The 23,191-nt window shown below is 41.3% G+C and overlaps 1 protein-coding gene across 7 annotated transcripts in view; it reads right to left on the reverse strand.

Moving 5' to 3' along the window:
• The window catches only part of ELAVL4 (ELAV like RNA binding protein 4), a 105,228-nt gene that overhangs the window by 53,217 nt on the left and 28,820 nt on the right, over positions 1–23,191 (reverse strand). For all 7 annotated transcript variants that reach the window (XM_028733526.2, XM_028733530.2, XM_028733528.2 and 4 more), the window contains exon 2: positions 3,671–3,911. In XM_028733526.2, the coding sequence (XP_028589359.1) occupies positions 3,671–3,911 (241 nt within the window). The remainder of the gene's footprint in view (positions 1–3,670; positions 3,912–23,191) is intronic.

Raw genomic sequence — 23,191 nt, forward strand, 5'->3', positions numbered from 1 at the left:
CCTTTCAGCTGATTCCCTGGTGGCCCGCTGGAATGTGGAGTTAACCAGGGCTATTGACTGTTTGGCTCCGAAGCGCCCTCTCCGGTTGCATGGAGCCCGGACAGCCCCGTGGTTTTCCACGGATCTGAGGGCAATGAAACAATCGTTGAGACGGCTAGAGCGCCGGTGGCGGAGAACTCATTCCGAATCTGACCGGACACAGGTTAGAGCTCAACGTCGAGCCTACCAAGTGGCGATAGCGACGGCGAAGAAGAATTTCTTCACCGCCTCTATTGCATCTGCAGAAAACAGCAGCAGGAGACTTTTTCAGGTGGTTCACAATTTAGCGGAACCACCTGTAACATCGGGGCCCAGTACCCGTACCCACATGTTCTCCTGCAATGATTTTGCAAAGTTTTTTGCAGATAAAATCGCTCAGATTCGGGAAGAAGTAGACTCCACCGTGGGAGCAGGGCCGGGGCGGGAGAGTGCTAGAGTTCTGTCTAGTCAAGTTGAGTGGGATCAATTCCAATCTGTTACCTCCGAGGATGTGGACAGGCTGCTTGGACGAGTGAAACCAACCACCTGTCTCCTGGATCCTTGCCCATCCTGGCTTATAAAAGCTAGCCGGGAAGGACTGGGCAATGGGCTTCGTGGGGTGGTGAATGCTTCCCTCCGTGAGGGAGCCTTCCCAGACCCGCTGAAAGAGGCGGTTATTAAACCGCTTCTTAAAAAACCATCTTTAGATGCGGCCACGATGGCCAACTATCGCCCAGTCTCAAATCTTCCATTCCTGGGCAAGGTGATTGAGCGAGCGGTTGCTGAACAACTCCAGGCACGCCTGGAAGAAGCGGACCATTTGGATCCCTTCCAGTCGGGATTCAGGCCTCATCATGGGACTGAAACTGCCTTGGTCGCACTGGTTGATGATCTCCGGCGGGCTAGGGACAAAGGTGAGAGCTGTTTCCAAGTTCTGCTGGATCTCTCAGCGGCGTTTGATACCATCGACCATAGCATCCTTCTGGACCGTCTTGAGGGGCTGGGAGCTGGGGGCACTGTTATACAGTGGTTCCGCTCCTTCCTCCTGGGCCGTGTTCAGAAAGTGGTGGTGGGGGATGAGTGTTCAGACCCCTGGGCTCTCACTTGTGGGGTGCCTCAGGGTTCTGTCCTCTCCCCCATGCTTTTCAACATTTACATGCAGCCGCTGGGAGAGATCATCAGGAGGTTTGGGCTGGGTGTTCATCAGTATGCGGATGATACCCAGCTCTACCTCTCTTTTAAATCAGAACCAGTGAAGGCGGTGAAGGTCCTGTGTGAGTGTCTGGAGGCGGTTGGAGGATGGATGGCGGCTAACAGATTGAGGTTGAATCCTGACAAGACAGAAGTACTGTTTTTGGGGGACAGGAGGCGGGCAGGTGTGGAGGATTCCCTGGTCCTGAATGGGGTAACTGTGCCCCTGAAGGACCAGGTGCGCAGCCTGGGAGTCATTTTGGACTCACAGCTGTCCATGGAGGCACAGGTCAAATCCGTGTCCAGGGCAGCTGTTTACCAGCTCCATCTGGTACGTAGGCTGAGACCCTATCTGCCTGCGGACTGTCTCGCCAGAGTGGTACATGCTCTGGTTATCTCCCGCTTGGACTACTGCAATGCACTCTACGTGGGGCTACCTTTGAAGGTGACTCGGAAACTACAACTAATCCAGAATGCGGCAGCTAGACTGGTGACTGGGAGCGGCCGCCGAGACCATATAACACCGGTCTTGAAAGACTTGCATTGGCTCCCAGTACGTTTCCGAGCACAATTCAAAGTGTTGGTGCTGACCTTTAAAGCCCTAAACAGCCTCGGTCCAGTATACCTGAAGGAGCGTCTCCACCCCCATCGTTCTGCCTGGACGCTGAGGTCCAGCGCCGAGGGCCTTCTGGCGGTTCCCTCATTGCGAGAAGCAAAGCTACAGGGAACCAGGCAGAGGGCCTTCTCGGTAGTGGCGCCCACCCTGTGGAACGCCCTTCCAGCAGATGTCAAAGTGATAAATAACTACCTGACATTCAAGAGACATCTTAAGGCAGCCCTGTTCAGGGAAGTTTTTAACATGTGATATTTTATTGTATTTTTGGTTTTTATGGAAGCCGCCCAGAGTGGCTGGGGAGGCCCAGCCAGATGGGCGGGGTATAAATAATAAATTATTATTATTATTATTATTATTACTTTTAAATGTTCTCAATTACTGCACTCTCAACTAGCTCTTCTCATCTGCATTTTCTTGCCTTCTCCATGATCATCTGAACCACCACTGTTCCCCACTGCAGTCTCATCATTATTCCCTATGTCTACAGGTCTTCTGTGTTCCCCCTGAAGCTTCATCACTGTTCCCTATGTCTACAAGTCTTCCCTGTTCAAGTCATATCCATTCCTGCTTCAGCTGATTTTATAATACCCATTCTTTCACCAAACCCTTTCCTGAACCTCCCTAACTTACCAGCCCCTCCCAAGACACCATTCATCCTTGACCACATGCTCCTGCATCTGTCAATCTAATACAGTTCTTAAACCCTCTGGATTACAAGGCTTGCTTCTTCACAATGTGTTGTATGTTATTATTGTTACCATGAAATAAATGGATCAGTAAAGAAACTAAAGCAGGAAGTTTATAAACTCCTCTGCACATTTTGGCAGCAGTCTTCTCTTCTCAATAACAAATGAAGCAAACAAGATGAGCTGCTTTACCAAGCTAATTGGGCAACCCTAGCTTGTTAACCCCAACAAACTATGTCCAGAATACATCAAATTTAGTCAGCCTTTCTGGTACTGGGAAAAGGCTGATTACCATACTATAGCTAAGCTGTACCAAACTGTCTATAGAAAACAATCCATAATGATGAACTAAACTGAACCAACACAAGAACCATATTTTAATTTATAAAGTGGAGGGGGGAGAGGAACAGGATGATAACTTAAAAGAGAATACACATTTTGATTACCGTAAAAGAAACTAAAATGGTCCCAATTTTGAAAGGGAGCTGAAATTATGAGTTAGTTGTGTGACCTACTTGCAAACAGGTTCACCTCCATGGTTCCAGCCCTTTCTGCGTTGATTTAGAAACTCAGTCCCCATGAGAACCCCTGCATCTACTTCCACCACCTAGGCCTCATGGTAGTACATTCACAGTAAGCATCTATATGTATGATGCTTCATCAGGCAGTCTGTAGGCGTGTTGGTGGGAGCGCTGGACTGGCTCCACCGCTATATCCACATATTGCTGACATCCCCACTGTCTTACCCCTCACCCCCTTGGTAAGTAACAGTGTAGCCTGGAAGTGAGGTGTGCAGCAGCGCCCATCCTTGTGTGTTACATCGAAGCTATGGTTAATGCCTGGTCATATGGATGATACTACTTTCATCTAGGTCTAAGGCATCTCAGCTTCCTCATCTTGTAATTTCACACACAGGTGTTTGTGCGATTTGCTCTTCTTCAGAATATCTAGCATACCTCATGTCACTGGTGTTGGATGAGGGAAGTATCGTAATGAAAAATGGACACATGATTTCTATATTGCTGGGCAAGGTAAAGTGTTTATATAAAAAAGATGTAGTAAACTTTGGCAACTTGTAAAGACCTTGTCAGAAAGAAAAAGAAGCCCACAGCATGCAAGTCCCAATCTCAAGAAATAAGAAAACAATGAAGCACTTTACCTGTAATTTTATCTCTCACAAGCTTGCAGGACTCTATTTCACCAATGCTCCCAAAAAGGCTCCTGAACTCTTCCTGGGTCATATTCTGGGGTAAATAGTTGACTATGAGGTTTGTTTTGCTGTCATCTGTAGCAGCCCCCGTCTGCATAGGGGAAGGGCAGTTCCTACTGTTACTGGCAGGTCCATTGGTTGTATTGGATGTCGGGCCATTTGACACCTGAGGCTCCATGGTGCTAATTATCTAGAACAGAAAGGAAAAGGGAGGGAAATACCATCTTAAAAGTCTGAGATGCAGTTGCTATTTTTAAAAAGATACTTACAAATGAATACGTAGGTAGCATTCATGGCCAATTTAAGACAGTTAACAAAAAAACCCAGCTTGATTCTTCTGCTATTGTTGTAAAGTAGGTCATGCTAGTCTTTGGCAGAGAGCACATACTAAGATGCAGAGGCAAATAAAACCTCCCCGTCTATTTTTTCTCCTCCTTTTTTTTTGTTAATGAAAAGCTAATTTCTCTTTTCCTGGTGTAACCTTTTTCACAAATGTGTATTTACACCACACCAATTTAATTGATTTAAGGTATAATGACTATGATTAAAATCATAGTTCCGTTTAAGTGGAAGAGTCCCATATAGAGGTAGAAACTGAAAAGGTAAAAATACATTAGCTATTTAATTACTGTAACACCCAGCGCTGTGACAGGTTTATCTAGGGCATTCAAGCTACAGAAAGATGTGACTGTGATCAGCTTGAAGCAATAACCTCTCAAGTCTCTACCGAACACACTTACTTGTATCACTGAAAGGCCTGGATTCTTCAGTTACATTTATCACCAAGGGCTTCTTTTGATTTACTCTTACACTAAAGGCCTGAAACGGCAAATACTTATATATTTGAGCTAATGTTGCACAAGTAAACAGCCCCACTTTTGCTGAAACTGGAAGAACCTCTTCATTTTGTTTGTTTGTTTAAAAAGGGAGTACTAAATAGGGAATGTAAACTCTTATTAAGCCAACTTCTCTTCTTTTAAGGATATGCAAGCTTTAAAATCATACAGAATTATTCAACATGAATCATTAAGACATAAGAAATTACCTGCTAGATCAGACCAAAGGCCTATCTAGCTCAGAATTCTGTTTCCCAGTGGCCAACCAGAAGCCTCTGGGAGCTATGCAAGCAAGACATATGTGCACTAGCCCTCTGAATAAAATAGCCGGCGTGAAAAAGTACTTCTTGTTGTCTGCCCTGAATCTTCTATCATACACTTATGCTGATTGTGATCTAGGGATGTTTGCTTTTCTTAACTTGAAAGAGGTGGGGATTGGAAAAATGGAAATGCTATCGTTATTTCCTTTTACCAACTGTGCAAAACCAGTGTCCTATCTTCCACAGCAGATGGGCAAAGGAACTGAAAGAGGAGGGCAGAAAAGTTGTGCCCTCTTTCAGAGTCTTAAAACGGTTGAAATGGAGAGCTACCACCTCTAGACCTAGCGACCCCACCTGGTCCTAAAGATGCTTTAACTTTATTTCTGAGAACAATCTCTCACTGTTCCATCACACTATTATTGGGTATGCCATAGTGAGTTATGAAAGCAAACTGATTTAACAGTTCTATTCTTATCCTAGAAGAGAAAAAAACAAAGACATGGTTCTGAGCATAACCTACAATTTTCAAATGCTACAGATTTCAGAGTTGTCTCCTTACATAGGCCAATAGCAATGAAAGTTCAGAAATAAATTTTACATATGAATAAATGAAAGGTAATTAGTTAGGCTTTAATTATGCAAGATATTGTGCAAAAGGAACATAAAATAGTTGGGAGCAAACTATTGATGACACAAACTACTCTGCAACAACCAATTAACAAATTGTATTTGTTCATAGACAGGTTTGTGAATGTAAGGTGCATGCTGCCTTGTGTGAAATTCTCACAAATATTCACCAGGACTGCAAATGTTAGGAAGCAGGAAGTCACAACTCTGTCATCATCTTTTGATGCATGCATAGACACAACCTTTGCCTCATTAGAATCTTCTTGATGCATAGGAGTAGGAGAAAAATCATAATACTTATTGGGTTCCCAAGGAATCGTTAGTCATCAATGGATGGTTACCCTTTGAACTGGACGGCCACTTTACAGGAAGGTTCACTGCATCTTTTGAAATAATAGAATTACCACCAGGAAGATGACACTTCCTCTTGCAAAAATGGCTAGGAGAACAATTTTCTTACAAGCCTCAGAAAAACTTAGGGCCTGTTTGGGGGGGGACTTGCAGACTTGGTAGAAAAAGTAAAGACACAGGGGTGAGGAAGTTAGGCAAGGCATGGGTCCCAATCTGCCCCTCCAAATTATACACACCTGCCTAATATGATATCATATGTGACATCAGGTGTGGGGCAGAGGCACAACTGGGCAAGCTGTGTGACCGAGTTCCCTGTGGGGAACTTTATCATGCAGCCAGTATATGCACAAAGCAGGGTTGAAGTCACCACCTATCAGCTGGTGGGCAGTGTCTTCAAGTCTGCCGGATAAAATATGCAAACTAGTTCCCTGTAGGAAACTCTAGCACAGCTGATCCTTACGGAAAGTAGCTCTGCCAGCCGTGTGTTCAGCACTTGGAAAATGCCAAGCACAGGGCTGGCACAAACCCTTACACTGCAGTTCCCAAGTGCCTGGTAACCAGCTGGCTGTTGGATGCTTGGGAAGCACTGGGCAAGGGACTTGGGCAGGTGGGCAAGCTGCCTCGCAAGGGCGGAGACCAATGTATAGTTATGGCAAACTCATTCTCAACCTGCCAACTGTTACGCAGCCAAAGCAACACCATTCATGCAAATAACATTGTCTAATGTCAATGGCTCTGCAGGCATGGAATGCTGACTGGCAGGGCGAGGATGGAAAAGGGGAAGGGGCTGAAACTGGGTGAGGGCACAGCTGGCTGTGATCTTAGGCAGAAGCACTCCACATTGCAGTATTTTCTTTCATGCACCACTTGTAATCAAAAGCTTTTCTCAAGAGCTTTCTTGTTTCAGAAAGACCACATACATGATATTGGAAGTTGTGGAAGTAAGGGGGATTTAGCCTACTGCTTAATACTCTGCTTCAAATTCTAAGAGTGCTAGCAAAATCAAAATACGATTATTCTCGGTGTTTAACTCGATGTTGGTTTTTAAAATTCTGGAATGCAATCTTTGCATTAGTATTCTAGATATAAACACAGGAAGCACATATACCTCAAAGTGCAGTTCTGAGAACCAATTTGTAAAGACCACTTTGCAGACCTAAGAACAGTGGAGCTGGCAGCGCAGGAGCAGGTGGCAAATAATGACAGTCACAACCTGTTATTGGATTAAATTGGGCCACAACTTCATGGACTACAGGGGAATCCTGGTTATGCAGGGGAGTCTGTTCCTGGACATGCGCAAGTCCATTTCGCCCCCACCCCCCCCTTTGGCACTGAAAACAACACATGTGTCAGCAGTCACACGTGTGCTGATCATGAGAAAGTGGGGAGGTGCCTATACAGTGCAACAGGTATAGCAAAGGCACTGGGCATATATCCTTATGATCTAGCAGTCCACATTATAATAGCTACAACAGGCATAAAAATCATTAAGTGCTCCACCAAGACCCTCAGTAATTTTCAAGCGATCTCTTGGTGGTGGTGGTGTTTGTGTTGGGAGCCACTGATGTAGAAGATCAAGGTAATGGCTCCATCTTACTGCCAGTACACAACCGAAATACATAACCAACCTGAATAATTTCCACATAAATCAGAACAAGATCTAAAATAAAGACAAAGCCAACAGCAAGAACCTCCCTCAACAGAAAATGCCCCCCAAACAAAAGCCCAGCCCAGCAGCTTCAGCTTTTGTAGCTGAAATCAATCAGGGCCACACCCTCCCAAGTAAGGTAAGAAAAGGCCTGAAATGCAGGGAACAGGTCTCCCAGGACTCACAGCCATTCAGGAAATTTCTGCCTTGGCTCTTCCTCCTACAACTGTATGTTCATGGAATATGGAAGATTCAGAAAAAGGCTATGGCAATGAGAGCTGCTGCTAAAGCAACATCCCCCCCCCCTTGCTCCCACCCACATTTCAAACCTTAAATCTCCATTTGTATTCTAGAGTCCCAATTCAACTGAACATATCCCACCCCCACCCCCCAGTGCTCACACAGCAGAAATCAAGCAGATTTCAAATCTAAATACTGATGGATGCTGTGGACCAGCAAAACAATTCAAGAAGCAAAAATCCGCATTCCTTTAAATAAGACAGACAAGTCAACAGTCAGCCTGTATATACTTCATGTAGAGCTGCCACTTTTTGACCCATGTTTAAAGAGCTATCTGTGCAGAACAGAAAGCTGTTCCTCTCCTATGCATTGTCCATCAACAAAAAGTTTGGACTAAAAGGTGAGAACATGAAATTGAGCTCCATTTGCCTTATGCAAGTGCTGCACCTAAGCATCAGCCTCTAAATCTCTGCCCTTTCCTGGAACACCCTTCCTTTTTCTTCAAACAATGCTCAGCAATAAAATGGTGGGGCAGATGCAGCATGCTGTTCCACAGAGCATCAAGGACCAGAATATTGTAATTCAAAGCCTAACACCCAGACACACATAGAGCTCCTGATAAGTGGACTTTCCTATTCCCATACACACTTCATGTTGAACACTTGGTACAGCCCATCCCTCTCTATTTAAGTTAGCAAGAAAGCCTTCAGGATGCACAAGCATCATGTGCATACTGGAGTTTCCAAACCTAGATGGAGCTGAATTGGGGCACTGCTGTGCACTTTGCAGTAGATGGAATCTTTCAGAGACAACACACCATTGCAAATATGCCTGAAATCTCACAGGATATACAACTATATGTCTGGAACCCTGCAAGGGAAGAGTGGCTTGAGGAACAATCACTTGGAAAAATATAATGGCAGGTGGATAGGTGGTTTTCCCTGTTACTCTATATCCATCCTGTTACTCTTGCCTCTTTTCTTTACATTCCCCGTTATCTCCACTTATTTGGCAAAGTGGTGGTATCAACAAGGACAACTTAAATTACAATAACCTTTATTGCAGCTTCTAAACTCAGTTGCCCCATAGCCTAAAGAAGAGGTTGCCAATGTGGCTTATTCCAGACGTTATTGGACTACAACTCCCACTGCCCCTGACCAATACAGGGAAATGTTCATTTTCTTAAAAAATGTTAATATTCCCAGATGTCAAGCAACATCTGGGTATTGAACTGGAAAGGACCTCACATTGTAGAAATAAAATCTATTAAATCCCAATCTGACTAGTGCATGTACATGAAAACATCTATTTTCAATAGGAAAATATGTCTGAATGAGCAACAAAGGTACCCCCCCCAAATTATTAAAACAAGTTTGACAAGCATTCACAAACTAGCAATTTCTAAGTGAGCAAAGGGAACTGGGAAATATGGTAATAAAATGGAATCACTTCCAAATTGGTTGGATGGGTTCTGAAATTAAAAGGGAGGGAAAATACTCAAAGGGACTGTGAAAGTTTATAATGGCAAGGAAAGTCACTGTGGTAAAATATAACTTATCAAAAATTCATTAACTATAATTTCATATTATTTCTAAATGTTAATTAATGAACAGACTTAGAAAATTATTTCATAAAATAAACACTGATAAATAATGCAGCATTCTGTTGTCAAAGGCAATTCTTTCATTATCATTCCAACATGCTTTTGCATGTCAGAACAAAGTGTCAGAGGGGACCCATTGCAAACTTAAGACTTGTAGAAATGCACTCCTTTAAAATAATTATTTTCAACACTGTGCTCTATTCTGCAATTGCAAACTACAGCATGTATAGCATCCATGTTTCAGAACCTGACTTGTAGCTGAAAGATTACGGTAGCTAGTCCACGCATTTAAAGCAAAATACAAAACACAGTTATACTCCTATATATATATATATATATATATATATATATATATATATATAATTGTCCAGTATCACCTTAGAGACCAACTAAGTTTGTTCTTGGTATAAGCTTTCGTGTGCATGCACACTTCTTCAGATACCATGCACATGAAAGCTTATACCAAGAACAAACTTGCTACTGGACAATTTTTTAAAATATTTTTTATATATTTTGACTGCGTCAGACCAACACGGCTACCTACCTGAATCTAGTTATACTCCTTTCTTGGTTATCTGAATCCAGTCTGAATCCCTATATTAACTCAGTCCAAGTTACAGCTAATAGACAGAAAACCCATGTCCAATTAATCAAGTATTTTAAACACACACTAAGTAATTAAGTTAATATGATAAACTCAATCTAGGGGTATTAGTTCCACCCATCATGACTTTAGTAGTGTCAACTGCCGACCTGTGGTCCCTTGCATGCTCCTTTTACAAACAAACAAACAAACAAACAAACTCCCTTCTTGTTTGTACAACACCTGGCATCACAGAGGTCTCACTCCGACTATACTTCTAAAAAGCTGAAATGAACTTTGCCAATAATATTGAACTGGGAAATTGTATTATTGACCCCCCCCCCCCCAACCCAGGAAGTCTTCAGATTCCAGTAAATTAGGTGGTGAGATACTCCTAACTTTTTGTGCCACACACTTTGGCAGCTTCTTGATTCTTCCTTTGTGGCTGATAGAGATGTGGGAGAAAATGGATTCAGTTTGCATGTAAAAGCTAATTTACCCAATTCACACTTTTTGAAATAATATGCAAACTATAACACAGCCATCCTCCACAATTCACATCTCCAATGTTTGCAATATTGTTCTCCAGTCATGTAATATGTAAAATATGCCTACAGTGGGGTACAGTGTGCATATAAATGCATTCATTAGTGAAAAATACAAATACTTTGCAAAAAATATGCATGTTAAAAAGAATCCGTGCAAAAAATTGTATATTAGGAGAAATTTGCATTTAAAAAATCACAACCTGATTTGAAAATGTGAAGAATCGAACTTAATATTGCAAAAAAATAAGAAGCCAAAAATTAACATAGTCACCCATCCTCAGTTGCTGGTATAGCATTACTACTCTAGGAAATGAGGAATTAAAATGTGAGACCCCAAATCCTTCATCTTGTGCAGACATGATAAACCCATATTTCCTCTAGCCAAAATGTTAGAAAAATACTAGAAGAAAGCAAAAGGATATATTGATGATCCTTGTGATCAAATCACATCAGTTAATGTCTTCTCTCTTACCTCCAGCCAATCTCTCATGTCACACTCTGACGAAAACAGAAATGCCCCTCAAGTATAAGGTAAATCCAAGGTTTTCACGAGTGTTGATTTGAAAGGGTGAGTTACAACACAATCTCATACATGCAAACTCAAAAGGAAGTCTCAATAAGATCACTGGGGCTTATTCCTAGAGAAGTGGACATAAGCTTTCAACAAATACTTAATTTCTTCTATTTAAAACATTGGGATAAATGCTTAAATTTGTTTAGATTGTGCAATCAATGTCTTCTTGATATTTGTTAGCTATTGCATAGTGTTTCAGTATTTTATTGGAAGTAATCCTGATACTGTGCTTCAAGGACAGGGTATAACCTCTTAATATATCAATCAATAAACTTATTCTTGCTTAAGTAGGCTGGTATCTAAAAAAACGCCATGGAAATAATATAAAAGCTTATCTGTGGGACCTTCAAAAGTGTATTTTCTTCTCAATAACACAACTGCCAAGTTTCAATGTCAATTACTATTTTTATTAAAGCTTCTGTACTGCACAACAAGACTTGCTATTATTTACTTAATAAATACATTATGAACTCCAAATAAAAGGGGAAAACTAGGTTTCAGAGTATCTCTGCCTCCAGGCAAATCCAATATCCCCAAAATAAATCTTTAACCCTCTGCATTTTGACACAACAACCTGCAAAAATGTATGAGGGTATCATCAAGATTTTTCCAAAGAACCTTGGCGAAAAACTTCTTAGTTGCAGAAATAACTTGTCAAGAAAAATTACAAGCTTCTGGTCTAACGGATGCTTATCAATGTCTAAATTTTTGAGTGACAAAACGTTACAACTTTTATATAAAATGTAAGATTCAGCCTGTAACATGAGTAAGTTAAAAATTGGCACTTTTATGGTTTCATACTACTGGGCACCGTAACAGGCAAAATACCTGCATAATAACTGAACTATAAATAACAAAAATATATTGAAGTTTATGTTTTAAACGTTTACAGGGTTTTATATTGTATTTTATGGGGTAAGTATGCCTTCATATCATTGTAAATTGCTTTCTAAAATCATATACAATAGTGTCAAAGGCCAGAGCAAACAGGTGCATCTTCAGCCATGATATATTACTGTGTAACAGATGCACCTATGCTAGGCAGAAATTCCACAATTTCAGGGATGCTAGAGAGAATCTTCTCTCCTGGGCCAACAACCCTCAAGATTTTGAGGGCATTTGAACCACTTAAAATCCAAGAAGATCTGTAGGGAAAGAGGCAATCTTTCAGCTATTGGGACCTAAGTCATTTAGGGGTTTAAACATTAGCATGAGCATCTTAAACTGGGCCAGGAAACAGGCAATCAATGCAGCTGTTCTAAAACAGGGTTAATAAGCTCTAAATGGAAACCGAGCCAGTAATCTGGTTGCTGCGTTTTAGACCAACTGAAGTTTCCAGGTCATCTTCAAAGGCAGCCCAAAGTAGGTAATAACAAGTGCCTTGAATTGGAGCAAGAAACCAAGTGGAAGCCAGTGTACAGTGGTACCTCGGGTTAAGTACTTAATTCGTTCTAGAGGTCTGTTCTTAACCTGAAACTGTTCTTAACCTGAAGCACCACTTTAGCTATTGGGGCCTCCTGCTGCCTCCGGAGCCCAATTTCTGTACTTATCCTGAAGCAAAGTTCTTAACCTGAAGCACTATTTCTGGGTTAGCGGAGTGTGTAACCTGAAGCATATGTAACCCGAGGTACCACTGTAATTTAAGCAAGACCAAAGTAATATGGTCAGGAAAGTGAACAGTAGAAATTATTCTAGCCAAAACGTTTTGTAACAGCTGGAGTTTCTGAACACTTTTCAAGGAAAACCCCACATGTAGTGTGTTTCCGTAATCTAATATGGATATGATTAATGGCTGTGTAACAATGGATGATCAGCTTTCTTCAGGAATGTGTGCACTAGTACACTACCCAAAGCTGGGAAAAGGCATTCCTAGATACTGCAGCTGTCTGTACATCCAGAAACCCTTCTAAACCGATCCTTTAGAAAAAGTACCAGAACAGGTTGTAATTCTGACCCCGGACTCGCATTTCTGCTTCTGTCTCAATTACATTAGTTGGTTTCTGACATATTGCATGAGAGAAATGGACTGGTTTGCACATCGTATTAAATCAAGAACAAACTGCATCTTAATGTACATGCTTCTGAAAAGTTAGTGCTCTTCTTCTGCTGCGCTGCCAGAAACAAGCCAGAGTCTGGTTTGTCACAACAATCCAAATCCAGGCTCTTGGTTTGTTTCCATCAAACTGTTGGGTTATCACTTTTGGTTTGTGAGTCTGCCTGGCTTCAGATGCAACAAGCCAAGACAACAAGAGTAGGGTCGGAGCAGAATGAGTGTGTTCCAGCAGCAGACTGCACACTCACACGAAATGACCGTTTGTTTTTACTATACTTTAGTGTGGTGCATGAATTAGGCCAGTGATGGCCAAACTTGGCCCTCCAGCTGTTTTGGAACTACAATTCCCATCTTCCCTGATCACTGGTCCCGTTAGCTAGGGCTGATGGGAGTTGTAGTCCAAAAACAGCTGGAGGGCCAAGTTTGGCCATCATTGAATTAGGCCAATGTCAATTCCAAAAAGGAGAGAAGCATATGCTTATGGCTATGACTTTCTTTAAAAAGAATCCTAGCATAACGTTAGGGCCAAAGAAGACTTGATGAGATCTCCTGCTGGTTTTTATTTTTCCGTAGTATAACAGAAGTCATTGAAAAGGGAGAATCCAATCAGAGGGGCAGTAGCTCAACGGTACAGCCTGTGTTCTGCATTCAGAAAATCCCAGAATTTTTTTTAAAAGATGGCTGTGCTTCAGTTTGAAAAGTGCAAATTAGGTAGGTCTGCCTTTAAATGAGAATCATAGAACAGTGTCCCAAGAGTCACTGGACTGTAGGTATCACAGCTAAGAACTGAATCAGACATAAGAATTGAATAAAACTTCTGCTCCATCCCTATCTCACATGATATTACATTTGCATTAGCCCTTGCTCTGCTACTGAGAGAGCCACCCAGACAGGAGCGGCTCTATCTGATGGACAAAGCCATATTAATAGCCCCCAGCAGTTTTTGCTTACAAGGTGACAGCATGGTTGCTGCTGCACACCGGTGGGAGCACCAAATTGGCTCCACTGGTGAACCAGCAGAGACACAACCTTACCAGGAGGGCGAGACAAATGGTAGCAGTGCAGAAGCTGTGAAGCTATTGCTGCAGTCATGGTCACAGAGCAAGTCAAGACTGGGACTAGTGAGTCCTGAGGGCCATGTTGGAAACAAAGCAGAGCAGGAAGTGTACAAGTAATTTACTTATATACAAGCTTCATTTACTCATCGTTTTCATTATCTAGAAAGATACAGTGGTACCTCGGGTTACATACACTTCAGGTTACATACACTTCAGGTTACAGACTCCGCTAACCCAGAAATAGTGCTTCAGGTTAAGAACTTTGCTTCAGGATGAGAACAGAAATCGTGCTCTGGCGGCGCGGCGGCAGCAGGAGGCCCCATTAGCTAAAGTGGTGCTTCAGGTTAAGAATGGTTTCAGGTTAAGAACGGACCTCCAGAACGAATTAAGTTCTTAACCCGAGGTACCACTGTACAATACTATATCTGTAAGGTATGTCCAACTTACTGTACACTATTAGGGGCCTGCAACTATTACCTTCCAAGTGTGAAAAATCCAAGATGGCTCTTGATGTGTAAAACTTGTGAGAATTAGAAAGCAAAAATTATGTGCCTTCTGATAATCATCAGTGCTCCATAGCCATATGCAACCTATCCTTACATAAATGTTTCTAAGCATCAATAAACTTATTTTAGTCAAAATGCTGACAAAATTCACAATAAAAGCCTGATTTTTCACTAAGGTGTCACTCCCAGAAAAAGAATTATCCCAGAAACTATGTATGTGACAAAGATATATTTGCCAAATTTACTCCAATATTTATTAAAATTAAACAGTGTTAGCTATAAATCCCTACATGGACTGTACTCTTGAGCTAGTTCTAGCATAACCACAGAGCTTCAGCTTTTAAAGAGTTTGTTCCAAGACAAAAATAGCACATAAATTTTTAATTAACCACAGCAAAAATGACCACTGTCTGTATAGTCTCTGTTCCTATTAGCAAACAGGTATTCTTGTGTTGTTGAGTTTGCTGCACTCATCATAGGTGAGGAACCCTTTTCTGTCCAAGGTCAACATTCCCTGGTGATTAACTTCTTGGGGGTCACATGCCAATGATGAGTGGAACCATCTCTCTCTCTCTCTCTCTCTCTCTCTCTCTCTCTCACACACACACACACACACACACACACACACACACACACACAGAGTCATGGGCTGGTCAAATCAGGACGATGCAGGTACAGTGGTACCTCGGGTTAAGAACTTAATTCGTTCTGGAGGTCCGTTCTTAACCTGAGGTACCATTTTAGCTAATGGGGCCTCCCGCTACCGCCGCCTGATTTCTGTTCTCATCCTGAAGCAAAGTTCTTAACCTGAGGTACTATTTCTGGGTTAGCGGAGTCTGTAACCTGAAGCTTCTGTAACCTGAGGTACCACTGTAGATGGTTTGTGGGGACCCTGGGGAGGTGCCCGACTTGGGGGAGCCCGACAGTGAGGATACTGGGAAGGAGCCAAGTGGAGGATCCCTCAACCTGCTCGCCTTGCCTGTCCCTGAGACAAGAACCCCAAGCCCTCCTCTTCAGCCCTGCTTTCATCTCCAACACTTCCTCTGTGCCTCTAATGCCACCCATCTCAGAAATGTCAGTCACTGGGCTGAGCCCTGCTTCTCTAGAGGGGTCAGACACACCCATCACCTAGATTCTGAAAGTGGCCCAAGGAGGCATGAACAGATGGAGCAGAACCTATCTACCAAAAAATTATCCCAGAACTTCAGGCTTGGGGGGCGGGGATGGAGAGGACACCACAGAATGCAGGAAGAGTAAAATCTTCTCTTACTATCTGCTCCCTCAGAAATTCTAGTAGCAATTAAGTTTTTGAAACTGCCTGCCAATGGCAGCGTAAATGCCATGAGGGGTTAAAGCCAAGGAAGATGCAGTGCAGGCATTAGCAATCGTGCCACTGCTCTCTCAATGTGGCTGCCCTGCGTGTGTTAGAAGGTGCTTGGGGTGAACCTTCTCACAGCTCACATACTTTTCTGCTGTTATCTAGTTTGCATTCAAAAATAAACTTGCTTTCTAGCCAAGAAATTCATTTTCTGTTTAAAATTACAGTGGTACCTCAGGTTAAGAACTTAATTCGTTCTGGAGGTCCGTTCTTAACCTGGAACCGTTCTTAACCTGATGCACCACTTTAGCTAATGGGGCCTTCCACTGCTGCTGTGCCACCGCCGCACGATTTCTGTTCTCATCCTGAAGCAAAGTTCTTAACCCGAGGCACTATTACTGGGTTAGCGGAGTCTGTAACTGAAGCGCATGTAACCTGAAGCATCTGTAACCCGGGGTACCACTGTATTAAGCATTCTTTTGCTGTTTTTGTTTTGTTTAACTATAGTGTTCCTTATACTTCAAGCAAGTATCTGCAGAGATGAGAGGCTGAAGAATGACATATACGAACAGCATCACAATGCTGAGAACTTCTATCTTTAAAAATAGGATTTTATCCTTTGCTTCCAGTTTGAGGCTGTAATACTTCTGAATACCAGTGGCTGAAAATCACAGGAGGGAAGAGTGGTCCTGCGCTTGAATTCTGCTTGCTGGCATCCCATGGGCCCCTGGTTGGCAACTGTGAGAACAGGATGCTGGACTAGATGGGTCATTGGTCTGATCCAACAAGCTCGTCTTATGTTCTTATAATAAGAGCACTCTGTTTTTCCTCCTGAAATCTCTCCGACAAACTATGCATAATGGGAAGGTGAGCTTTCAATTTCCGCCACCTATCTAAAAAAATAAATAACTTTCAGAACTTTATGAATACATAGGCCAAACACTTTGCAAATGGCTTAGCCCCTGACCAGCTAGAAAATGCTGAGGTTGCTAAGGAGGCAAGAGACAATCTCGGTTGTGAGTCTTGGGGTTTTATTGTTATTTTGTGTTTTCGTTTTATATCTTTATGCTACTGTCTTCAGACAGATAGATAGATAGATAAGAGCAAGTAAGTAGGTTAATTTTATAATGGTTGCACCATAACCTATCTTCACACAGGGTCAGTGTTGCTTTCCTATGTACCTGGGGTATGATAATTTAACTATCTGCTGTAATCTTCTACCGCTAGGATATAAAGGACATAAGGTTCATAGTTCAATGACAAACAGTTTAATAGCAGAACATGTCATTCCTATATTTAGATTTCAGATTTAATTCCTCCAGTGTAGTAGGCCAGGGGGAACACCTCCCTCCCACCTCCACCAGAATAACAACCCAACAAAATTCACCGTCACAGAATAAAGTGATGATTACGAGGCTAAGTATGTTTCAGAGGACATAATCAAGGGATATTTGCCGTCAAAGTCAGAAAGAAAATATACATGTGCCAAGGTGATAAACCTCTACTGCCAGTTGCTGTGGACAAATAAGAGGTTGGCAATCATTCTGTCCTGTCTGCAAACATCTTTGTGACACGAGACTGGCCACCATCACAGACAATGCTATTCTAAACAGAACTCTAGTCCAATTAAACAAGTCCATTTTTATCGGAGAAAATGGGTCAAGTATGCATGGGTGGTGAGCCCAACACTATGGATTGTATCCAAGTAAACTATGCTCAAAGAAGGCCATTACTTTCAATGGGTGTACTCTGAGTAGGACTGGATACAACCTTGAGGTACTACACATCCACAAAGCAATGGGCAATGCTAATGATCTATTTCTGCTCCCCCGTTACCCAGTCCTAAAACACACTTTCATTTGATGAAACTGAAAACAGTGTGGTTAATGATAATGTATTTGATTCTGTACAAGTAACTATCTTGAGAGAGAGAAAGAAAAAGTAGTGCAGAACAACATCAGCAGTGATTTCTTAGGAAGGGAATTGGGGCTAGAATGAAATTTGCAGAAAGCAGTGCAAGCGTATAATGTCCGGCCATCTAATGTTTGAGTCGCTCCTTTAGTGGGTACTTAATACTAAAAGCTGGAAATAAAAACATACTACTTTCTCTCACCAAATACCTAGAAATAAAAACATATAATCCTGTCTCACCAAATACATATCTTTTTATCTCCTATATCCAACCTTAGAATGGATTGTGGCCTTTAACAGGCAGGCACCAATTACGAGTTTGCAACAGGATAACAAACCATTCCTTGGGAAAGTATTTACAACCAGTTTATCAGGCAGATCTAGGATGAAGATAGAAAGTATTTTAGTGTCTCTTACTTGTGGAAGAGACATGGCCATCTAAAGTGCTAATTCACTGTAAAATAAATGAAGTCTCATGTATGGACTGATGTAAGCATGGTTGGAAGGGAATGAACAACTTTGCTGAAGCACCAACTGATGAATGCTCTGGGTGGGAGCTCACTTGGGACTCCTTTGCATGCAACCTTCAGTTCCATGATGAAAGGAAGGTAGGACATAAAAATATATATTATTAAAACAGATCCTTAGAAATGAAACATTTGATAATACTGAAATGTTTGTTTTACAGGTATGATTCTTTGGATATACACTGGTGCACACTTAGACATGTAATCTAGGTCTGAAATAGGGGTCTGCAAACTTTTCCAGCAGGGGGCTGGTCCACTGTCCCTCAGAGCTTGTGGGGGGCCGGACTATATTTTGGGGGGGAAAGAAGAAGAAGAACAAATTCCTATGCCCCACAAATAACCCAGAGATGCATTTTAAATAAAGGGGCACATTCTACTCATGTAAAAACACGCTAATTCCTGGACTGTCTGCGGGCCGGATTTAGAAGGCAATTGGGCCAGATCCAGGCCCCGGGCCTTAGTTTGCCTACCCATGGTCTGAAACATATTCACAACTATTTTTAAAGGGGGTGGGGAGAGCTGAAATGATGGAAAGTTTAGAAATCAAAATTTAGAGGGGAAAAGGTGTGCCAAAATGTTAAATTGTGGAAGAAGCTGAGAAGAGGGCACAAATGACACCAAATACTTCATGTAGTCAGATATTACTATCACTGATATTACCACTACCTGGATGAACACAAGAATATTTATTTTCTACTTCTATCAGTTGAACATCATGGCACTGTTACTCAAGTTTCCCCAGCAAAACTGGGGAATACTACTAAATCAGTTTACATTGTTTTGTTTACAATTAAGTAGTATCTATTTTTTTTTGTTTTTAAATTTATTTTTATTAAAGATTTTTTGGTTTGCAAAAGTATGTGCAATGTCTCTTTCCAAGTTACATTTTCTACAGATCAGTTGATATGTTACTTGTTTTGCCTTTGAAAGCATTTCTGGTGATATATGGTTATATTTAGAAGTTTAACACTATCACACCTGTAATTACAGCTGCTCACTAAAATTCCAGCAATATTTATTTAATAGATGACATTTTTAAAATACAGTGCCTCGACTCTTTGAACAGAAAAACTAACAGTCACAAAAACTCCTTCGGGGAATGTGGTGGAGAGTGTTGTGATAGGGCAAGCTGCAAGCATTCTTCAATAGCACTTCTATTGAGATCCATTTCTGTTTGGGTTATGGTCTGTCCATGGAACCTTTACAGAGATCATGACCGGGAGGTGGGGGTGGGATTGCGACCTGGTTCTCACTTCTAGACCTTGTTGTGGTGTTTGATATCACTGAGCATGGTATCCTCAGCTTGGCTAGAGCAGCTGACAGAATGAGGCGTACAAGGAGCCATCCAACCATCTTAGGGACTCTACAGTGGATTTGTGTAGGCTTTACTCCTTAGCCTTTTTGTCTCCTGAAGATATCCCACAAGGAGGTTTAGGATTAGTTTTCCTTCTCCTAGGTGAGCTACCTTCCCGGGTTGACAAGCCCCATCCATCTACACTTCCATCTACAGCACATGCAGAAACTGCTCTGATGGGATTTTATCAAATGTGACTGTCTCATTTTTACCTCTGGATCTAGATCACTTATGGGGGGAAATGAAAAAGCACCAATTTCAATACTACTTTTTATTTCTTTATTAGATGTATCAAATAAATGCATCTACCCTCCAATATTAAAACATAAGATCTAACACTTTTTTAAAAGGAAAACCTCACATTAAATAAAAAAGAACTGCCAGCAAATAAAGGAAACTTTAAAACCAGGGATCAGTGCACTAATATTATATTATACTGCTTGGCAAACGCCTGCGGGGAAAGAACTGTCTTCAGCTGGTGGCACAAGACCAATAAAAAGAGGCTAAATGTGTCTCCTGAGGTAAGGAGTTCTGCTATTTAGGTACACAAATGGAGAAGGATCTTTTCCATGTCCCATCACAACCAACTGTGCCTCGGTCATTGATGCATCATGGAAAGCCCACTCTAGAAGGTCTGAAGGAATAGGCAGGATGGTATGGGAGGAGAAAACCTTTAGGTAACCAACATTCACGTCACTTGGGGCTTTTAAAAGGTCATCATCAAGACTCTGAATTACAGTTGTTGCAAAATGAAAACTACATGTCCCAACAATAAACAACTCCAATAAGTTTAGCTGCTGCATCTGAACAAATTGGAGCTTCTGTAGACTCTTTTAAAGGCAACCCCATTTAAGGATGTGGCAGCTATCTAGTCCTGAGGTAATTAAGGCATTTCTCGCCAGTCTGAAATGCTCAGGAGCAGGTGAAGCTGAATAAAAGAACAGTACATTTTTGGTGCTTTGAGGTGCACTGTGCACCATGATGAAAAGAACACTAACCAAAGGGATGGTATGGTATACACATGGTCTAAGGGTCATGACTCCAGCATAGCTCAAGGTATGAAAAGTATATTCTAAGGGCAAAAAATGCACAAGATCTGCACAGAGATACCAAACACCTACTGCTGCAAGTTTTCAGTTATTCTAAAGCTTTTGAAAAAAACACAAGATGGTATATTGCTAAACCAGCAAGTTTTGCAAAGATAAACTTAAGTTTGCATGTGAATAAAATACTTCATTGCTGTCAAATGTGAGCAGCATGTAACCACACAGGCGAATGCTACACTGAAGAACAAACAGCAGATGACATATTACAAATGGGATATACTTCCTGCATAAAACTCTAAATGACTGTTCAGTTACAGTCAGCTGGACGTTTAAGGCAGTAATAAAGCCTTCTAATATATACTTTGGCAGAGGAAAATTTGAGCACTTGTGTTATGTTGTGTTATGTTATGTTATGTTATGCAAACAAGGTTTCATCATTGTGAACAAGTTAAGCCAATAAGAAACTATTTTCAAATATAGAGGTCATAAATATGTATAGTAATTGTGATGCAAAATTTCACCCTGAAAATATTAAAATATACAAAATTAATTATATTCTATCAAAGCCAATATCTGATTCCCAAGACAGCTGAAGTTGTGACAGTCAAATAGGTAAACTTGAGATATTCAAGTTTAAACTACAGTTGTATCCAATATAACCATACAATATAAACGGTGTTTCCTTTCTTCCTATGTGCACCTCATCCTACAAAGAAATCTCAGATTAAAATGGTAAAATATAGATTATAGGATTATTATTATTAAAAAAAAAACACAAATTGGTTACCCTAAATTAACTGAAGTTTCCTCACCTGAAGTTGATCATGGCACTGCATACTATAACAAAATAATTGTGTAGAGAACAATACAGATTAAATTCTGGTTACAAAACAGCTCTGCCCCTACAGGATTAGTAACACCTCGCAAACGGTGCATGATGTTCAATTACTGTCCACCTGCATTCATACTGTCTCCTACTTTGTTCACAAATTGAAAATAATCTATCAGTTCATTTCAAGTGTATAGGACATGACAATGAAGTGATAATACAGGGAGCTAGCTATGTCGTTATGTGCAACCTATAGCCGCAGAAGGGCAGCTTAGGTCTGGTCTGCATATTCAGCAAAACGAGGTGACAGAGACAGGTCACAGGATGGGATGCAGGCATAAATCATTTTTTTAATATTAAAAAATCTCCCTATGCAGAAATTTCTCTGCAAGTGAAAAACTAGCACCTTAGAGCCTGGCACTCCCTATCACCTGCAGGTTTAAGTGGGTACTGCCTCAGGATTCTACCATCTCATTTTGTTGCGTGCATATACTAGGACTTAAGACTGCTGGGATTCAGACTGAAGCCTTTTAAAGACCAAAACTGTGGTGGAAAAATATTGTTTCCTCCTCCTTCACTAAAATGTGTTGCTAACTCACACCTCATGATTTCCACACCTAACTAAACTTCCAAATAAAGTTGTGTAAGAAGCAGTGTTAATTTCAGCTTTTATTTTCCACTTCATCAAATATTCAACTTACAAATATTTTCTTCAGATCTAGTGCTGGCAAAGAAAAGATACTAAAAATATACTCATTTTACAGAAATAGCAGTTCTACTGTTAAATATATACCACACTTTCTGAACGATCAAACATGATGTCAACTCATTAACCACATTCAAGATTCTCTGAGTAGGTTAAACTCGCAGTAAAGTTTTTGAAGTGTTCCAAACACATATGCTACTATGCAGAGCTACTGAATTGGCTCCTTCAAATGGGCACATTCAAAGCCGTTTTAGTTGCTATACTAACACTGCAATCCTAAATAGACTTACCTAGGAGTAAAGATGTAATCCAAACCCCTCTTAATTGGGACTAAGCCCCACTGAATTCAGTAGGACGTGTATTGATGAAGCCATGGCTAGGATTGTGCTGCAGGTCAAAATGATTTCAATGAGGCTTACTTCTGTATAGATATGACTAGGATTGCATTATAAGTTTGCCTTTACAATGCATGAATCTGTCTAGACCTGGCTAATTTGCTACAATAGCTGTTCTTACAGAAAGAACAACTGATGCTCCAAAGTGTAGCCCTCCTTAAGTAGGATTAAGCCTCAATGAATTCAGTGGAGCTTGCTTCTTAAAAGGCTCCTGCAATGTGGCACTGTAAAAGCTGCACCTTAACAGCACACCTGGCACACATTAGAAAGAGATATGGATATTTGTGTAATCAAAAATACATGCATTTCAACAGCAGCACAGCAATACAGGCCAAAAGAAAGAAAAAAAGAGGGGGGGAGACATCACTGTATATGTTAATTATAAAATATAAATTATAAAATTTACAAGTTCAAAGTTAACAGTGAAAATGAGCTGTTAAAAACTGCTCATCTGACCACACTGCATTCAAGCAACATTTTGTCTGGATCCCATTTCT

The sequence above is a fragment of the Podarcis muralis genome, chromosome 5 (genome assembly GCF_964188315.1).
Source record: "Podarcis muralis chromosome 5, rPodMur119.hap1.1, whole genome shotgun sequence".
Taxonomy (NCBI): domain Eukaryota; kingdom Metazoa; phylum Chordata; class Lepidosauria; order Squamata; family Lacertidae; genus Podarcis; species Podarcis muralis.